Source organism: Trichechus manatus, unplaced genomic scaffold (assembly GCF_000243295.1).
Source record: "Trichechus manatus latirostris isolate Lorelei unplaced genomic scaffold, TriManLat1.0 scaffold00117, whole genome shotgun sequence".
In the NCBI taxonomy this organism is placed as follows: Eukaryota; Metazoa; Chordata; class Mammalia; order Sirenia; family Trichechidae; genus Trichechus; species Trichechus manatus.
The window spans coordinates 5,479,327-5,493,871 of record NW_004444053.1 but is presented as its reverse complement, the minus strand read 5'-3'; the positions used below and the strand labels follow the sequence as shown (position 1 = coordinate 5,493,871).

The 14,545-nt window shown below is 41.3% G+C and overlaps 1 protein-coding gene across 1 annotated transcript in view; it reads right to left on the bottom strand.

The window, feature by feature from the left end:
- Positions 1-12,362, bottom strand: part of LOC101340324 (putative dimethylaniline monooxygenase [N-oxide-forming] 6) — a 29,122-nt gene extending 16,760 nt beyond the window's left edge. Inside the window, 2 exon segments of the mRNA XM_004384103.1 lie at positions 3,971-4,159; positions 12,231-12,362. Coding sequence (XP_004384160.1) covers positions 3,971-4,159; positions 12,231-12,362 — 321 coding nt within the window.
- Positions 12,363-14,545: the final 2,183 nt, after the last annotated feature.

Here is a 14,545-nt window from a genome sequence, read left to right as displayed (position 1 = left end):
CAATCTTTTCTCCATTTATCATGATGTTGCTTATTGGTTCAGTTATGAGGATTTTTGTTTTCCTTATGTTGAGGTATAATCCATACTGAGGGCTGTGGTCTTTGATCTTCATCAGTAAGTGCGTCAAGTCCTCTTCACTTTCAGCAAGCGAGGTTGTGTCATTTACATATTGCAGTTTGTTGATGAGTCTTCCTCCAACTCTGATGCCTCATTCTTCTTCATATAGTCCAGCTTCTCAGACTATTTGCTCAGCATACAGATTGAATAAGTATGGTGAAAGGATACAACCCTGACTCACACCTTTCTTGACTTTAAACTACGCAGTATCCCCTTTTTCTGTGTGGACGACTGCCTGTTGATCTATGTACAGGTTCCTCATGAGCACAATTAAGTGCTCTGGAATTCTTTGCAATGTTATCCATAAGGTGTTATGATCCACGCAGTCCAATGCCTTTGCATGGTCAATAAGACACAGGTAAATATCTTTCTGGTATTCCCTGCTTTCAGCCGTGATCCATCTGACATCAACAATGATATCCCTTGTTCCACATCCTCTTCTGAATCTGGCTTGAATTTCTGGCAGTTCCTTGTCGATGTACTGCTGTAACCGCTTTTGAATGATCTTCAGCAAAATTTTACTTGCATGTGGTATTAATGATATTGCTTGATAATTTCCACATTCTGTTGGATCACCTTTCTTTGGAATGGGTACCAATATGGATCTCTTCCAGTTGGTTGGCCTGGTAGCTGTCTTCCAAATTTCTTGGCATAGACTAGTGAGCACCTCCAGTGCTGCATCCATTTGTTGAAACATCTCAGTTTGTATTCCATCAATTCCTGGAGTCTTGTTTTCCGCCAATGCCTTCAGAGCAGCTTGGACCTCTTCCTTAAGTACCATCGGTTCTTGATCATATGCTACCTCCTGAAATGGTTGAACATTTACCAGTTCTTTTTGGTACAGTGACTCTGTGTATTCTTTCCATCTGCTTTTGGTGCTTCTTGTGTCGTTTAATATTTTCCCCATAGAATCCTTCAGTATTGCAACTAACTCAAGGCTTGAATTTTTTCTTCAGTTTTTTCAGCTTGAGAAACACCGAGCATGTTTTTCCCTTTTGGTTTTCTAACTCCAGGTCTTTGCATATGTCATTATAGTACTTTACTTTGTCTTCTTAAGCTGAGCTTTGAAATTCTTCTGTTCAGCCCTTTTACTTCATCATTTCTTCCTTTTTTGCTTTAGCTACTCTACGTTTAAGAGCAAGTTTCATAGTCTCTCCTGACATCCATTTTAGTCTTTTCTTTCTTTCCTGTCTTTTTAATGACCTTTTGCTCTCTTCATGTATGATGTCCTTGATGTTATTCCACAACTCATCTCATCTTCAGTCATTAGTGATCAATGTGTGAAATCTATTCTTGAGAGTGTCTCTAAATTCAAATGGGATACACTTAAGTTCGTACTTTGGCTCTTGTGGACTTGTTCTAATTTTTTTCAACTTCAGCTTGAACTTGTATATGAGTAATTGATGGTCTGTTCCACAGTCGACCCCTGGCCTTGTTCTGACTGATGATATGGAGCTTGTCCATTGTCTCTTTCCACAAATGTAGTATATTTGATTTCTGTGTATGCCATCTGGTGAGGTCCACATGTATAGTTGCCGTTTACGTTGGTGAAAAAAGGTATTTGCGATGAAGTCGTTGGTGTTGCAGAGTTCTTTCATGAAATCTCTGGTGTCTTTTCTGTCATAAACGGCATGTTTTCCAACTACCAATCCTTCTTCTTTCTTTCCAAAGTTTGCATTCCAAATCCAGTAATTATCAATGTGTCTTGATTGCATGTTTGATCAATTTCAGACTGCAGAAATTGGTAAAAATCTTCAATTTCTTCATCTTTGGCATTAGTGGTTGGAGCGCAAATTTGAATAATAGTCTTCTTAACTGGTCTTCCTTGTAGGCTTATTGATATTATCCTATCACTGATAGCATTGTACTTCAGGATAGATCTTGAAATGTTCTTTTTGACAATGACTGCGATGCCATTCCTCTTCAAGTTGTCATTCCTGGCATAGTAGACCATATGATTGTCCGATTCAAAATGACCAGTACCAAACCATTTCAGCTCATTAATGCCTAGGATATCAATGTTTATGTGTTCTATTTCATTTTTGATGACTTTTAGTTTTCCTAGATTCATACTTCATACATTCCATGTTCCAATTATTAATGGATGTTTGCAGCTGTTTCTTCTCACTTTGAATTGTGCCACATCAGCAAATAAAAGTCCTGAAATCTTGGCTCCATGCACATCATTAAGGGTGAGCCTACCTTGAGGAGGCAGCTCTTCCCCAGTCGTATTTCGAGTGCCTTCCAACCTGCGGGGCTCATCTTCCGGCCCTATATCATTAATATGCTGCTGCTATTCATAAGGTTTTCACTGGCCAATTTTTTCAGAAGTAGACTGCCAGGCCTTTCTTCCTAGTCTGTCTTAGTCTGAAAGCTCTGCTAAAAACTGTCCACCAAAGGTGACACTGCTGGTATTTGAAATACTGGTGGCAAATCTTCTAGTATCACAGCAACATGCAAGCCACCACAATAGGACAAACTGACACACTTGTGGAGGAAAGGCTGGGTAGGAGTATGCAAATGATGGCTTGTGACCCACCAAGGGGATTGGATAACCTGCTCATAATGTAAATAAGGTGCATGGCACATTTGTGGGGGGTGGGACCATGTAAATAAGGAACATGGAACCCTAATAAGGGTATCGGGCAGCTTTTCCATCCTGCTAGGCTTAAGAGAGAGCCAATTCCAGAGCAGAGAGGGGACCTGACTAACACCAAGAAGAAAAGATGGGAGTGGAGCAGGTCCTTTGCACCTGAGATCACTGAGCTGAGACCCTCCTTGTCCCAGGATATAGAGAAAGAGAGCTGTAACATTGAAGATGGCAAGATGGCAAGACGGCAGGAAGCAGTGGCAGAGACATGGTGGAAGCAGAGGCAGCAGAACCAGAAGACTGGCAGGAGACGATGCCGTGAGCTTCCATGCCCATGGAGCGAGAAACCTGAGTGCCTTTGGATGGAAGGCTTACTGGCAGAGTGGGGTGCTTCTGGGCACTTATAGGCAGACGAATAAGAGCTTCGTAACACTTGCCTGAGCGGGGCAGAGGCCAGGCTGGCCCAAGAGGCCCTTTGGGGAGGTGAGGACCAGAGAGAGGCCTGACTGCAGCATGGCTGAGAAGGGGCTGTCCTGATCCAAGAACTGTATCCTGAGCATGCTAAATCTGAATTGTAACCTGTTACTTCCCTAATAAACCCCATAACTGTGAGTTCTGTGTGGCCTTTGCAAAGAATGATTGAACGCAGCAGAGAAGTACGGAGTACCTTGGGAGGGGTGTTTGGAGGGTGGAGGTATGTCTGACCTCTGCCTCATAAGAATCAACTTTGGGCTATTGATGCTGATAATGATTCTCTCTCCCCCTCCTGAAGTTAGAGGAGGTCAAATGCTGCCTCCATGCCATACTTACAGCTCTATAAGGGGAAATCTAATAAACTAAGTGTGTGAAAGATGAGGGCCATGACTATATTAATCATTCAATTAAATTGTTATTCTCTTAATAATGGCAGAATTTTTTTAACAAATACCATGTTTTCTTGAACCACAACTCATTGGCACTGAATCCACAGAACTAGAGAATCAGATTGTTTCTAGAACATTAGAGCATGTGGCTGGGAAGTACACTATGATGGTATAGCTGCCTCCAGTATTTTAGAGAGTATTGTAAAAGCTCTCTGAGACTAGTGGAGAACAAATTCAGGGGGAAAAAAGTAGTGCATGAATACTTTATAATTTGAACTCATATATGATTAGTGAGGTATCCAAACTTTTGGCTTTGATTTCTGTCAGGGTGCTGTATCCTTACCTCTCCTCTAACTCATACACATACTGATAGCAATGACACCATTTATGAGGTACTTACCTCAAACTCTATGTATCTGAGAAGATTCTTCTTTTGAGCAAATGTCTTTATGTACTCCTGGATCTTGCTGTGGTGTATATAGTTAGGATAGTCATCAGGGTAAGGAAAATCTGGAAAGCACATCATTTCTTTGGAAGAGTTGGTGAACACAGACTGGTAAATGCTGGCTCTACCTTCTTCTGTGTGGTCCTAAGAAGAATAACAAAGCTTTAAAAGGAAACCCCAAATGGTGGTCCCTTCAATGAATATTCAATTCTTGGTTGACTGGAAACTTCTAATATTAAAAAAAAGAAAAAAAATTGCAAGCCTTCTGTAAGTTATGAAATGGAAAGCCTTTAGCACAGCACCTAACACAGAGCTAGAAAGCTCTTTCCACATTAGTCCTCTTACTCTAATTCCCCTCAATGTTTTTGTTTTTGTCATGATTTAGGAAATAATATTGGAGTTATTATTCCCTGTCCTTGAGCATAGAGAATGTGACCCAGCTGGAGCTGGGCTCACAAAGGCTCACAAGGACACATCAACTGGGCCCTGAGGTATAAAGACAATAGCTAAGATAATCTTGGAAAATATCTTTTAGGGAAACTTTCACATTAAGCCAATCAAACAGAACACAAAAGACTTTCTACTCTTATCTTTTTCTATTAGTGAATAGAAATTTGTTGGACCAATGAAGACCCTCCTGACTGTTGTTACTGAAACCTGTTAAGTTGTTAAGAAAGACAATTCAAAATGTAGGATCACAGTTGCTAGCCAATCTGTGAAAAGGTGAAGCTTTCAATGGTTTTGTCCATTTGTAATGTTAACGTATACTGATGACTCTGTAATGGTCTTTGGACCTGGGCAGACATGGCTCTGGCAGCATGCTTGTCCATTTCCCACTTTTGCCTTTTTGAATATATGCCAAATAAAACTTTCTTTTTGCTTTACTAAACTCTGTGATATTCTTCCCCTACAACAGCCATAGATTCAATTCTGACTCATAGTGAACCCATGTGTTACAGAGTAGAACTGCTTCCTAGGGTTTTCTTGGCTGTAATCTTAATGAAAGCAGATTGCCAGGCCTTTTCTTCCACAGTTCCTCTGGGTGAGTATGAACTGCCACCCTTCAGGTTAACGGTTGAGCACAAACCATTTACATCACTTAGGGATCTTACCCCAGTATTAGCTCTGTTTTTATAATCACTTAAATTTTTCTTTCTTTTTTCTATCACTGGCACTGATTTGGATTTTATACTCATGTTAAAAAAACACAACAAAAGGGACCAGCGGAGGCTGTGACTTTCTGCCTATTTGATTTGCTATATAGAGTTTACAGGATCCCTGGTGGTACAGTTGAGACAGATCCCTCACAGTGCTGTATTAAAAATCATGTTTTTTTACCTGGCTTCCTCCCCCACAGTATTGTATTAAAAATCCTGTTTCCTTTGCTGGGCTTCCTCCCCAACCCAGCTTTGCATTTGAATCCTGCTTTTGCCTGGAGGTTATATGTAAACCCCATTGTGCCTACGTAGTATGATTAAGAATGTTGTTGTTATAACTTGTATGAACCCCCTACTTGTAAACTCCTTTAAAAGTAACTTGTCTGCCTGCTCTTGGGGAGCAGTCTTGACAGCAGCAGCTCCAACTGACTCCTTTTTGTTGTACAACAAAATAAATGTGCCTTTCCTGTTCTCCCACCTAGGTCTCTCGTTTATTGGCCAATATGAGTCATGCTGACCAAGAACCTGGGGCTTCCACCCAGTAACACAGTGGTTAAGCACTCAGCTGCTAACCGAAAGGTTGGCAGTTCAAACCCACCAGCCGCTCTGGGAGAAAGATGTGGCAGTCTGCTTCTGTAAAGTTTACAGCCTTGGAAACCTTACAGGGGGCAGCTCTGCCCTGTCCTATAGGGTTGCTGTGAGTTGGAATCGACTTGACAACAATAGGTTTTATATAGAGTTCAGTGAACACTTTCTTCAGCAGCAAGAGAACCCTTTATTGAAGTGATTTCCCAACTTTGGTGTAGTCAGAATCACCTGGAAGGCTTGTTAGACCTTCCTGGGCCCAATCCAGATTCCTGACTCAGTAGGTTCCGGATGCTGATGCTGCTGGTCCTGGAACCACACTTTGAGAACCTCTACTCTATTGTACACGAATTCTGTATGTGAGGAGTTTCTTAGCTCACAGCTAGTGGTATTCACTCCTCACCAAAGAAGCACAGGTAACTGGGGGCCTTAGAACATGTCATTTTAAGGTCACTGTGTAATTGAGTAGTGGTTTCTTTTTGAGAAGCAGCTGAAGGCTAAATTGTACACAAACATTTCCTCTCTATTACAAGGATAGGATAAAAGTTCACACAATGTGCTGCCTTGAAAATACATTCAAAAGCTGGCAGCATCTGCTTCCCCAAGTCCTGAAGGAACTTTGTGAAATGGAGGAAAGGATGGAATGGCAGCCTGGATTCAAATCCTCTGTCTCCTTCCCACCCCCACTGATCTCTGGAAGAGGGAGACAGAAGTGCTGGGACTTGCAAGTTGATTGAGAGGATTGCGTCTCTGGGGTTTGCTTTGAGGCTTCATTGCTTCTCCAGTTGAAAATAGATTCTCTTCTACTCACGGTTGCTGTATTTCTCTTAAGAAGTGAATCTTGGGGGTTTTAACCTTTTTTTAGCTCCATTTTGAAATTTCTGTTCAGGTCAGAAGAAGAGTGAAGGCTCACCCTCGGCAGGTTCTCAGGTCTGAGCCTTTTCTGTTCACCCGTAGCAGGTACCTTTTGCTTGGGTTTGAGAGATGGAGAGGAAGTTTCTCAGCTGCCTGTGGACTGGAGGGAGTGGATGAGCTGCGGGCTGGGACTGGCTAAAGAATGTAAGACTCAGCTCTGGAAAATGGAGGTGATAAAACCTTGGATTATTTCCATCTTTAAAGAATCTCTGCTCTTTTGTCTCTTGACCCCAGCCAAGTCATAACAGGAGGAGACAGCAGCATGTGCTTTACAGCTCCTTGGAATTTTCCCTAAAAGACTGTTCTCCAAACAAAGGAAAACAAATGTGTTACATAACAACTGGCAGTTGCTCCATTTTCATTTGTTCAACACGTAGAGTGGGCGGAGCCAGTAAGGAGGAAATTAAGCTCAGACTCTGCCTCTGGCAGAGAGAACTTGCCCTAGAACAAGAGATCAAACAGTTGTGGGCATGCTATAACCAAACCCAAACTCACTGCTATCGAGTCCGACTCATAGCCATCCTATAGGACAGAGTAGAACTGCCCCAATAGGGTCTCCAAGGAGCAGCTGGTGGATTCAAACTGCTCTGTTTTTGGTCAGCAGCCGTAACTCTTAACCACTGTGCCACCAGGGCTCCATGTTATAACCAGCTATCTTTTATTATAAGTGTTCACCTTTCATCTTCCCCACTAGAACATAAGCAACTTGAGGACAAGGTCAGGGGCTAATTCTAGAATATCATGTAGCACCTGCTGAATAGAAAAATTAATAACAGACATCTTACTTTGATTTTAAGGTTTTTCTTATCCACAAAACCAAATATTAACCTTAAATAACCTGCCCCAAACAGCAAAAGCCTGCCAGAAACTGCTCTATAGCAATGCACATTTGTCTTATCCAGCTAGAAAAGGAGAGTGGACAAACCATTACCTCCTAATTTAAATTTCAAAAAAGTCTCTTGGCTGCAGGGGAGTGGTGGGCCAGATTATTAGCAGCCAGGCCAGAAGTAACCTGATATCAGTTGATCTCAGTAAAAGGGGAAGGCAGGGTTCAATCAGTCATGTTAAGGTTAGTCCAATGGTTGGACTTCTATATTTCCCCCTCCTCTGTCATTTATAAGCCCCACTGTACCAAGCTTCTTCCAGTCATTTGCTTTTTCTAGAATCAAAATGGCCTTCCCATATGCATGTAGAATAACTGCTCAGAATAAACCTTGTGTTCAAATTCCAGTGAGTTTTGATTATTTTTAACACACATTAGAGGCCTGTCTTGATCTTCTTTTATATCCCATCTCTGCTTGTCAGTCTCATTTCTGCTTGTCTAAATATCACCTTTAATTTAGGAGATAATATTCGAATCATTATTCTCTGTCTTAAAATATGACCCAGCTGTAGCTGGACTCTGAAGGACTCACAAGGACACATCAACTGGACCCTGAGTTATAAAGATAGTAGCGAGGACAATCTTTGAAAACATCTTTTAGGGAATCTTTCACATAAACTAATAACACAGTACAAAAGACCCACATATTTTCCACTCTTAATCTTTTTCTATTAGCATTTAGTGAATAGTAAGATTTGTTGGACCAATGAAGACTCTCCTGTCTATCGTTACTGAAACTTGTACCAATGTTATTAAGAAAGACAATTCAAAATGCAGAATAAGTTTTTAGCCAATCTGAAAAGGTGAAGGTTTCAATGGTTTTGCCCGTTTGTAATGTTAATATATACCGATGATTCTGTAACTCCCTTGGACTTGGACAGACATGGCTCTGGCAGCGTGCTTATTCGTTTCCTACTCTTGCCTCTTTGAATACATGCTGAACAAAACCTGTCTTTTTGCTTTACTAAACTTTGTGATGTTTTTACCCTAAAATACCTTCAAGGCCCAGCTCAAAAGTCACCTCCTTTATCATGCCTTTCCTTGCCCTTGATCCCTCTCACTAATTGCAATTCATTTCTACTTCCACTAAACTCCTGGTTGTCTTTACAGCCCTAACTCATATTCACTTTGTTGTTGTTAGCTGCCATCTGGCTGGCTTCAACTCATGATGACCTTATGTATAACAGAATGAAATATTGCCTGGTTCTGAGCCATCTTCATGATTGTTGGTATGTTTGAGTCCATTGCAGTGGCTACTGTGTCAATCCATGTCATTGAGGGTTTCCCTCATTTTTTTTTTTTTATTTTTTCCCATACAAAAATGTATACATACACTGTTATGTGATTCTAATTGCTCTCCCCATACTGTGACAGCACACGCCTCCTTTCCACCCCTGATTCCCCATGTCCATTCAACCAGCTTCTAACCCTCTCTGCCTTCCCATCTCACCTCCGGACAGAAGCTGCCCATTTAGTCTCTTGTATCTGCTTGAGCTAAGAGACACACTCCTCACGAGTATCACTTTATGTCCCACAGTTCAGTCCAATCCCTGTCTGAAAAGTTGGCCTCAGAAATTGTTTTAGTTCTGGGCTGATAGAGAATCCTGGGTTCCTCCAGTCTCAGACAGACCATTAAGTCTGGTCTTCTTACTAGAATTTGAGTTCTGTACCCCACTTTCTCCTGCTCCATCTGGGACTCTCTGCTGTGTTCCCTGTCAGGGTGGTCATTGGTGGTACCTGGGCACCATCTAGTTCTTCTGGGTTACCCTCATTTTTGCTGACCCGCTACTTTACCAAACATGATGTCCTTTTCTAGGGATTGAACATTCTCACTTGTATTAGAGTTATTCTAATATTTGTTTTATCTCTGCTTTTAAAATGTGGCTGCCTGCTGTACCTCTTATCTGCAGCTATGCGTAACACAGTACCCTACACGTTCTATACTCATTATGTATTTTTTGAATGAGTAAGTGAATGGATGAGTAGAAATAAAGTCCAGATAGCTCTGGTTTCATATATTTTTTTTTTGTAATCAAAATGATATAGACCTATCGTACACGGTTTGTTATCCAATCTTTTACTCCAGCAGCAATAAAATCTTTTGAGGATGTGAGGCACTCTGTAGGAGTATACGAAATGTAGAACATGTTAACATTCAACTTACTGGTGTTAAGCCCCATTTGTCTTTCATTTCTCAGAAAAAGCCCATGGTGAAAAGTTTAGAATGATCAGGTTTCTTCTGGAACACCTTCTACCTAACAGAGACCTGCAAGTTGAAAGCTTATGTGACACATTTTTCAAAAATCCTTTTCCACATAAATTTTCTTAGAAAAGAAAAAAAGTATGGGGGTGTGTGCAAGGGGCTAACGTTTAGAATATTTGTACGTGTTCGCATCTCCACTGAGTCTTTGAGTAGAGTTCTGCTTATACACCATGACCTTGTGGAAAAGAGAGGTTCTCTCTTGTGGACAAACCAGAGGGTGATCTTGTGTCTCATTCTATCTGTCATCTACTGCTTCCCTAAGTAAGCTCTCTGATCTGGCTACACTGGTTAACTCAGGATCCCTGGATACATCATGCTCATTGCTGCCTTTATGTCTTTCTTCAATTGCTGATCATTCCTTCCTAGAAACCCCTCCCCCGTAGGCCACCTGGCACTGCCACGCTGCCTGTGGCTACACAAGTCTATGGGGTGCCATTCACAGACTACGATGGAGTGGGACTCTCTGGAGGTGTGTCACACAGTGGTCCTGCTTCCCCTCCACTTTCCTTATCTAAGAACATCCTTCAGGGCTTGACTAGGTGCAATCTTGCAGAAAGTTCCTCTTGACATGCTAAAGTTTCAATGGTCCACCCTCCTATAAAATCTCAAGGTGCTTGTCCATGCCACTGAGCTGACAGTCAGAAGGGCTGTCTTGTTGTTGTAAAGTTCTATAATCTCCTATTGGAAACTCTTGGGGCCAAATGTATTTTGGAATTTGTACATTTGGATTTTGCTCTGTAATGCTCCTAGTGAGGTCTGGGACAGCTCCCTGTAGTCAAATGCAATAAAATGTCTTCAGTGAAACACTGAGTGGGACAAATAAAGGGTATGAATAGCCTCATGTCAAGTCAACTCATATTTTGTGACCCTATGACTTCAGGACAGGTTGTGCTATCAAATGGGTTTTTGCTCATTTGCCGTCAAGGAATTGTGGACCTATATTATGACTTGCTTTAACAAATACAGTGGAAACCATTTATACAGAGTGATTATGTTGCATATTTGTCATTCCAGGATCTAGCACAGAACTCTGCCAGAAAAGGTTCTCAAACAGCATTTAATTGTTGCTGAGGAGCCCTGATGGCACAATGGTTAAGCTCTCAGCTGCTAACTGAAAGATCAGGTATTCAAATCCACCAGCAGCTCCTTGGAAGAAAAGATCTGGCGATCTGCTCCCATAAAGGTTACAGTCTAGGAAACTCCATCAGAGACTTCTACTCTGTCCCATAGGGTTGCTATGAGCCGAGATTGGCTCGACGACATACAATAACAACAACGAAATAATAAACAGCCATTTCATGATTTAGTCTAGGCTGGTCATATCTCCCTGAGCCAGAAATGTAAATAAAGAAAATTGAGTTCTTAAAAAAAATGAACTTTTGATTACTCTCCAAAGCAAAATAAAAAATAGTTGATCTTGTATCTCATATAACACTTTTGGGTTTACAGGTCAAAACATTAAAGCTCATGTGATGATGACAAATGTGCTCTCAGTTAGCCCTGATGCACTCTATTGGAGCAATCTGTTGTTGCAGTTGGGCAACAACTGAGACCAGAGCAGAATGTAGTTACAAGATGAATGATGTGAATATAATGTCTTCAAACCAATATATGTCTTCTACACCCACTCAGAATGACTGAGAAATTTAGAACAGAAAGGCTAGAAGTTTCCTAACACCTGGCCTTTGGAATTTTAAAATTTGTGTTTGTGATTAATATTTCCTAATTATATCATTTATACAGCAATGAGCCTGAATGACTATCACTTTTCTCTCTATATTTGTCATCATACCAGGTGATGACAGACCATTCAATATACAAAGACACACAATAATCATTCACAGTAATTTATAATGTCTACCCAGTAGATATGAGTTAATTAAAAAATCATAACCTGTTAGAACTGGAAGGTGCATTAGAGGTCACCCAATTTTCAACCTCTACATTTGGCGAGCAAGTATTTGAGGCCCAGAAAGAGAAAGTGACTTGCCTAAAATCTACCTGCCTAGAGAACATAAGAGTTGAGACTAGAACTCAGGACTTCTAACTCCTGTCCAGGACCTTCTACCATGTTCCTAGGATTTAAGAGCAATAAGGGATAGTCTTTTCAGTTACATGCGAAGGTGATGGTCAGGTTTGGTTAACTACTGACATTAGCACCTTTTACAGCCTGGAGAGCTGGGCTGTGTGTGCAGGTGACAATGTTTAATGAGCTGGAGATGCTCTTTTCAGGATGAGCCCTGATATAAAATAGTTTTGAGTGATCAGATCTTAGTGTGAGGGGATAGGTACGATTTTACCTACCAGGTCTGGAGTATTTTGATTCCAAAGCCAGGAGTTAGAGTTGATCGGATTTGATTTGCAATGGAACCCACCTTCCTTCCATTGATGTCCCAGTGGTAAGCCACTCACCGAGAACTTCCACAGTCCTCCAATATCACTGCTCCTCTCAAAGCAGGTGGGCTCCAGCCCCTCTTCCAGACAACACCGTATGGAGGCCAGGCCACTGACACCAGCTCCGATGATGGCCACTCTCTTCCCCATGGTCACCTGTGGGAGGACCTGGAGAGAACTGCTTCAGGAGAGGGTCCCTTAATACTTAGGGGTTTTCAGTAGAAATAACTAGCTGAGGTTTATGTAGAAGGATTGTCCCCTAACACGGAAAGACAGATGCACATTAACAATCTATGCTCTTTTTTTTTTTTTAAATCACTTTTCCTCTAATAAGATACTAAATCCGATTTCTTCTCCTGATTATTCAAGATGCCAAAAATGACACAGTCAGTGAATGCTAGAGCTGGAAGAATCTTGAATCATCAATCTCATGTGCTCAATTGCAAATGAAGCAATTGACATTCTGAGATTAGAAATTATTTCTTCAAGGTCTCAGAGGTAACAATTAAGTAAAGGAGTCAGAATGAGAACTCAAGCCTTCTTTCTGAAATCTACTGTACTAGATTTTCCCTAGTTACTTTGAATGCTTGACTCTCAGCGGCCTTACCTCTTAATCACCTGCCTTCCTCTCCCCAGAGAACTAACAGTTCTCTAAATGTAGAAGAGCATGGCTTTTAACAATGTCTTGAAGTCAAAACTCTGGAAGGGGGAGGAGTTATTACTCTTAAAGTAAAAATTCCCTTTTTCTCATCTTTTTAATGATGTAGAGCCCTGGTAAAATCTGATCAGAAGGACTGAGTATGATAGGGATAGGAGATGAACAGGAAAGGGGGTGGGGGAGCAGAAGAGGAAAGGGATGGGGAAAGGGCAAGCATGAGGTGCCTGTTTCTGCTTCCAAAGAATAAAACAGTGATTGATATGGTCATTGGACCTGTAAGGTAAAACCTCTGGGAGATTAAGAGAGCAATGATTCTTTTGTTTATTTTTGCTTTGGAACTATAGAATATATAAATAAGGCTATGCACCTGGACTGTAATGAAAGGTTTTGTTTTGCCAACAGTAAAAACAGTTCAGTTTTCTGAAAACTTAGGAGAACTTGATTCGAAGCTGTTGTTGTTAGGTGCCATTCAGTAGGTTCCAACTCATACTAATCCTCTGTACAACAGAAGGGAGCACTGCCTGGTCCTGCACTTCCTCACAATTGTTGCTATGTTTGAGCCCTTTGTTGCAGCCACTGTGTCAGCTCATCTTGTTGAGGGTCTTCCTCTTTTACGCTGAACCTCTGCTTTACCAAGCATGATGTCCTCTTTCAGAGACTAGTCCCTCCTGATAACATCTCCAGAATACCTAGGACTTAGCCTTAGTCTCACTATCCTTGCTTCTAGGGAGCATTCTGCCTCTACTTCTTCCAAGACAGATTTGTTTGTTCTTCTGGCAGTCCATGGTATATATCAATATTCTTTGCTAACACCATAATTCAAAGCCATCAATTCTTCTTCAGTCTTCCTTATTCATTGTCCAGCTTTTGCATGCATTTGAGGTGATTGAAAATATCACAGTGTTATGGATTGAATTGTGTCCCCCAAAAATGTGTGTCAATTCAGCTAAGCCATGATTCCCAGTAGTGTGTGATTGTCCACCATTTTGTCATCTGATGTGATTTTCCTATGTGTTGTAAATCCTACCTCTATGATGTTAATGAAGCATGATTAGAGGCAGTTATGTTAATGAAGCAGGACTCAATCTACAAGATTAGATTGTATCTTGAGTCATTTTCTTTTGAAATATAAAAGAGAGAAGCAGAGAGACCTGGGGACCTCCTGCCACCAAGAATGAAGAACCAGGAGAGGAGCACGTCCATTGGACCCAGGGTCTCTGTGCTGAGAAGCTCCTAGTCTAGGGGAAGATTGATGATAAGGACTTTTCTCCAGAGCTGACAGAGAGAAAGCCTTCCGCTGGAGCTGACACGCTGAATTTGGACTTCTCGACTCTTAAACTGTGAGAGAATAAGTTTCTCTTTGTTAAAGCCATCCACTTCTGGTATTTCTGTTATAGCAGCACTAGATAACTAAGACACATGACCTGGGTCAGGGACACCTGAGTCCTGAAAGTGGCGTCTTTGCTTTTTAACACTTTAAAGAGGTCTTTTGCAGCAGATTTGCCCAATGAAATACGTCATTTGATTCCCTGACTGCTGCTTCCATGGACGTTGATTGTGGATCCAAATAAAATGAAATCCTTGATAACTTCAATATTTTCTCCATTTATCATGATGTCGTTTACTGCTCCAGTTGTGAGGATTTTTGTTTTCTTTATGTTGAGGTATAACCCAT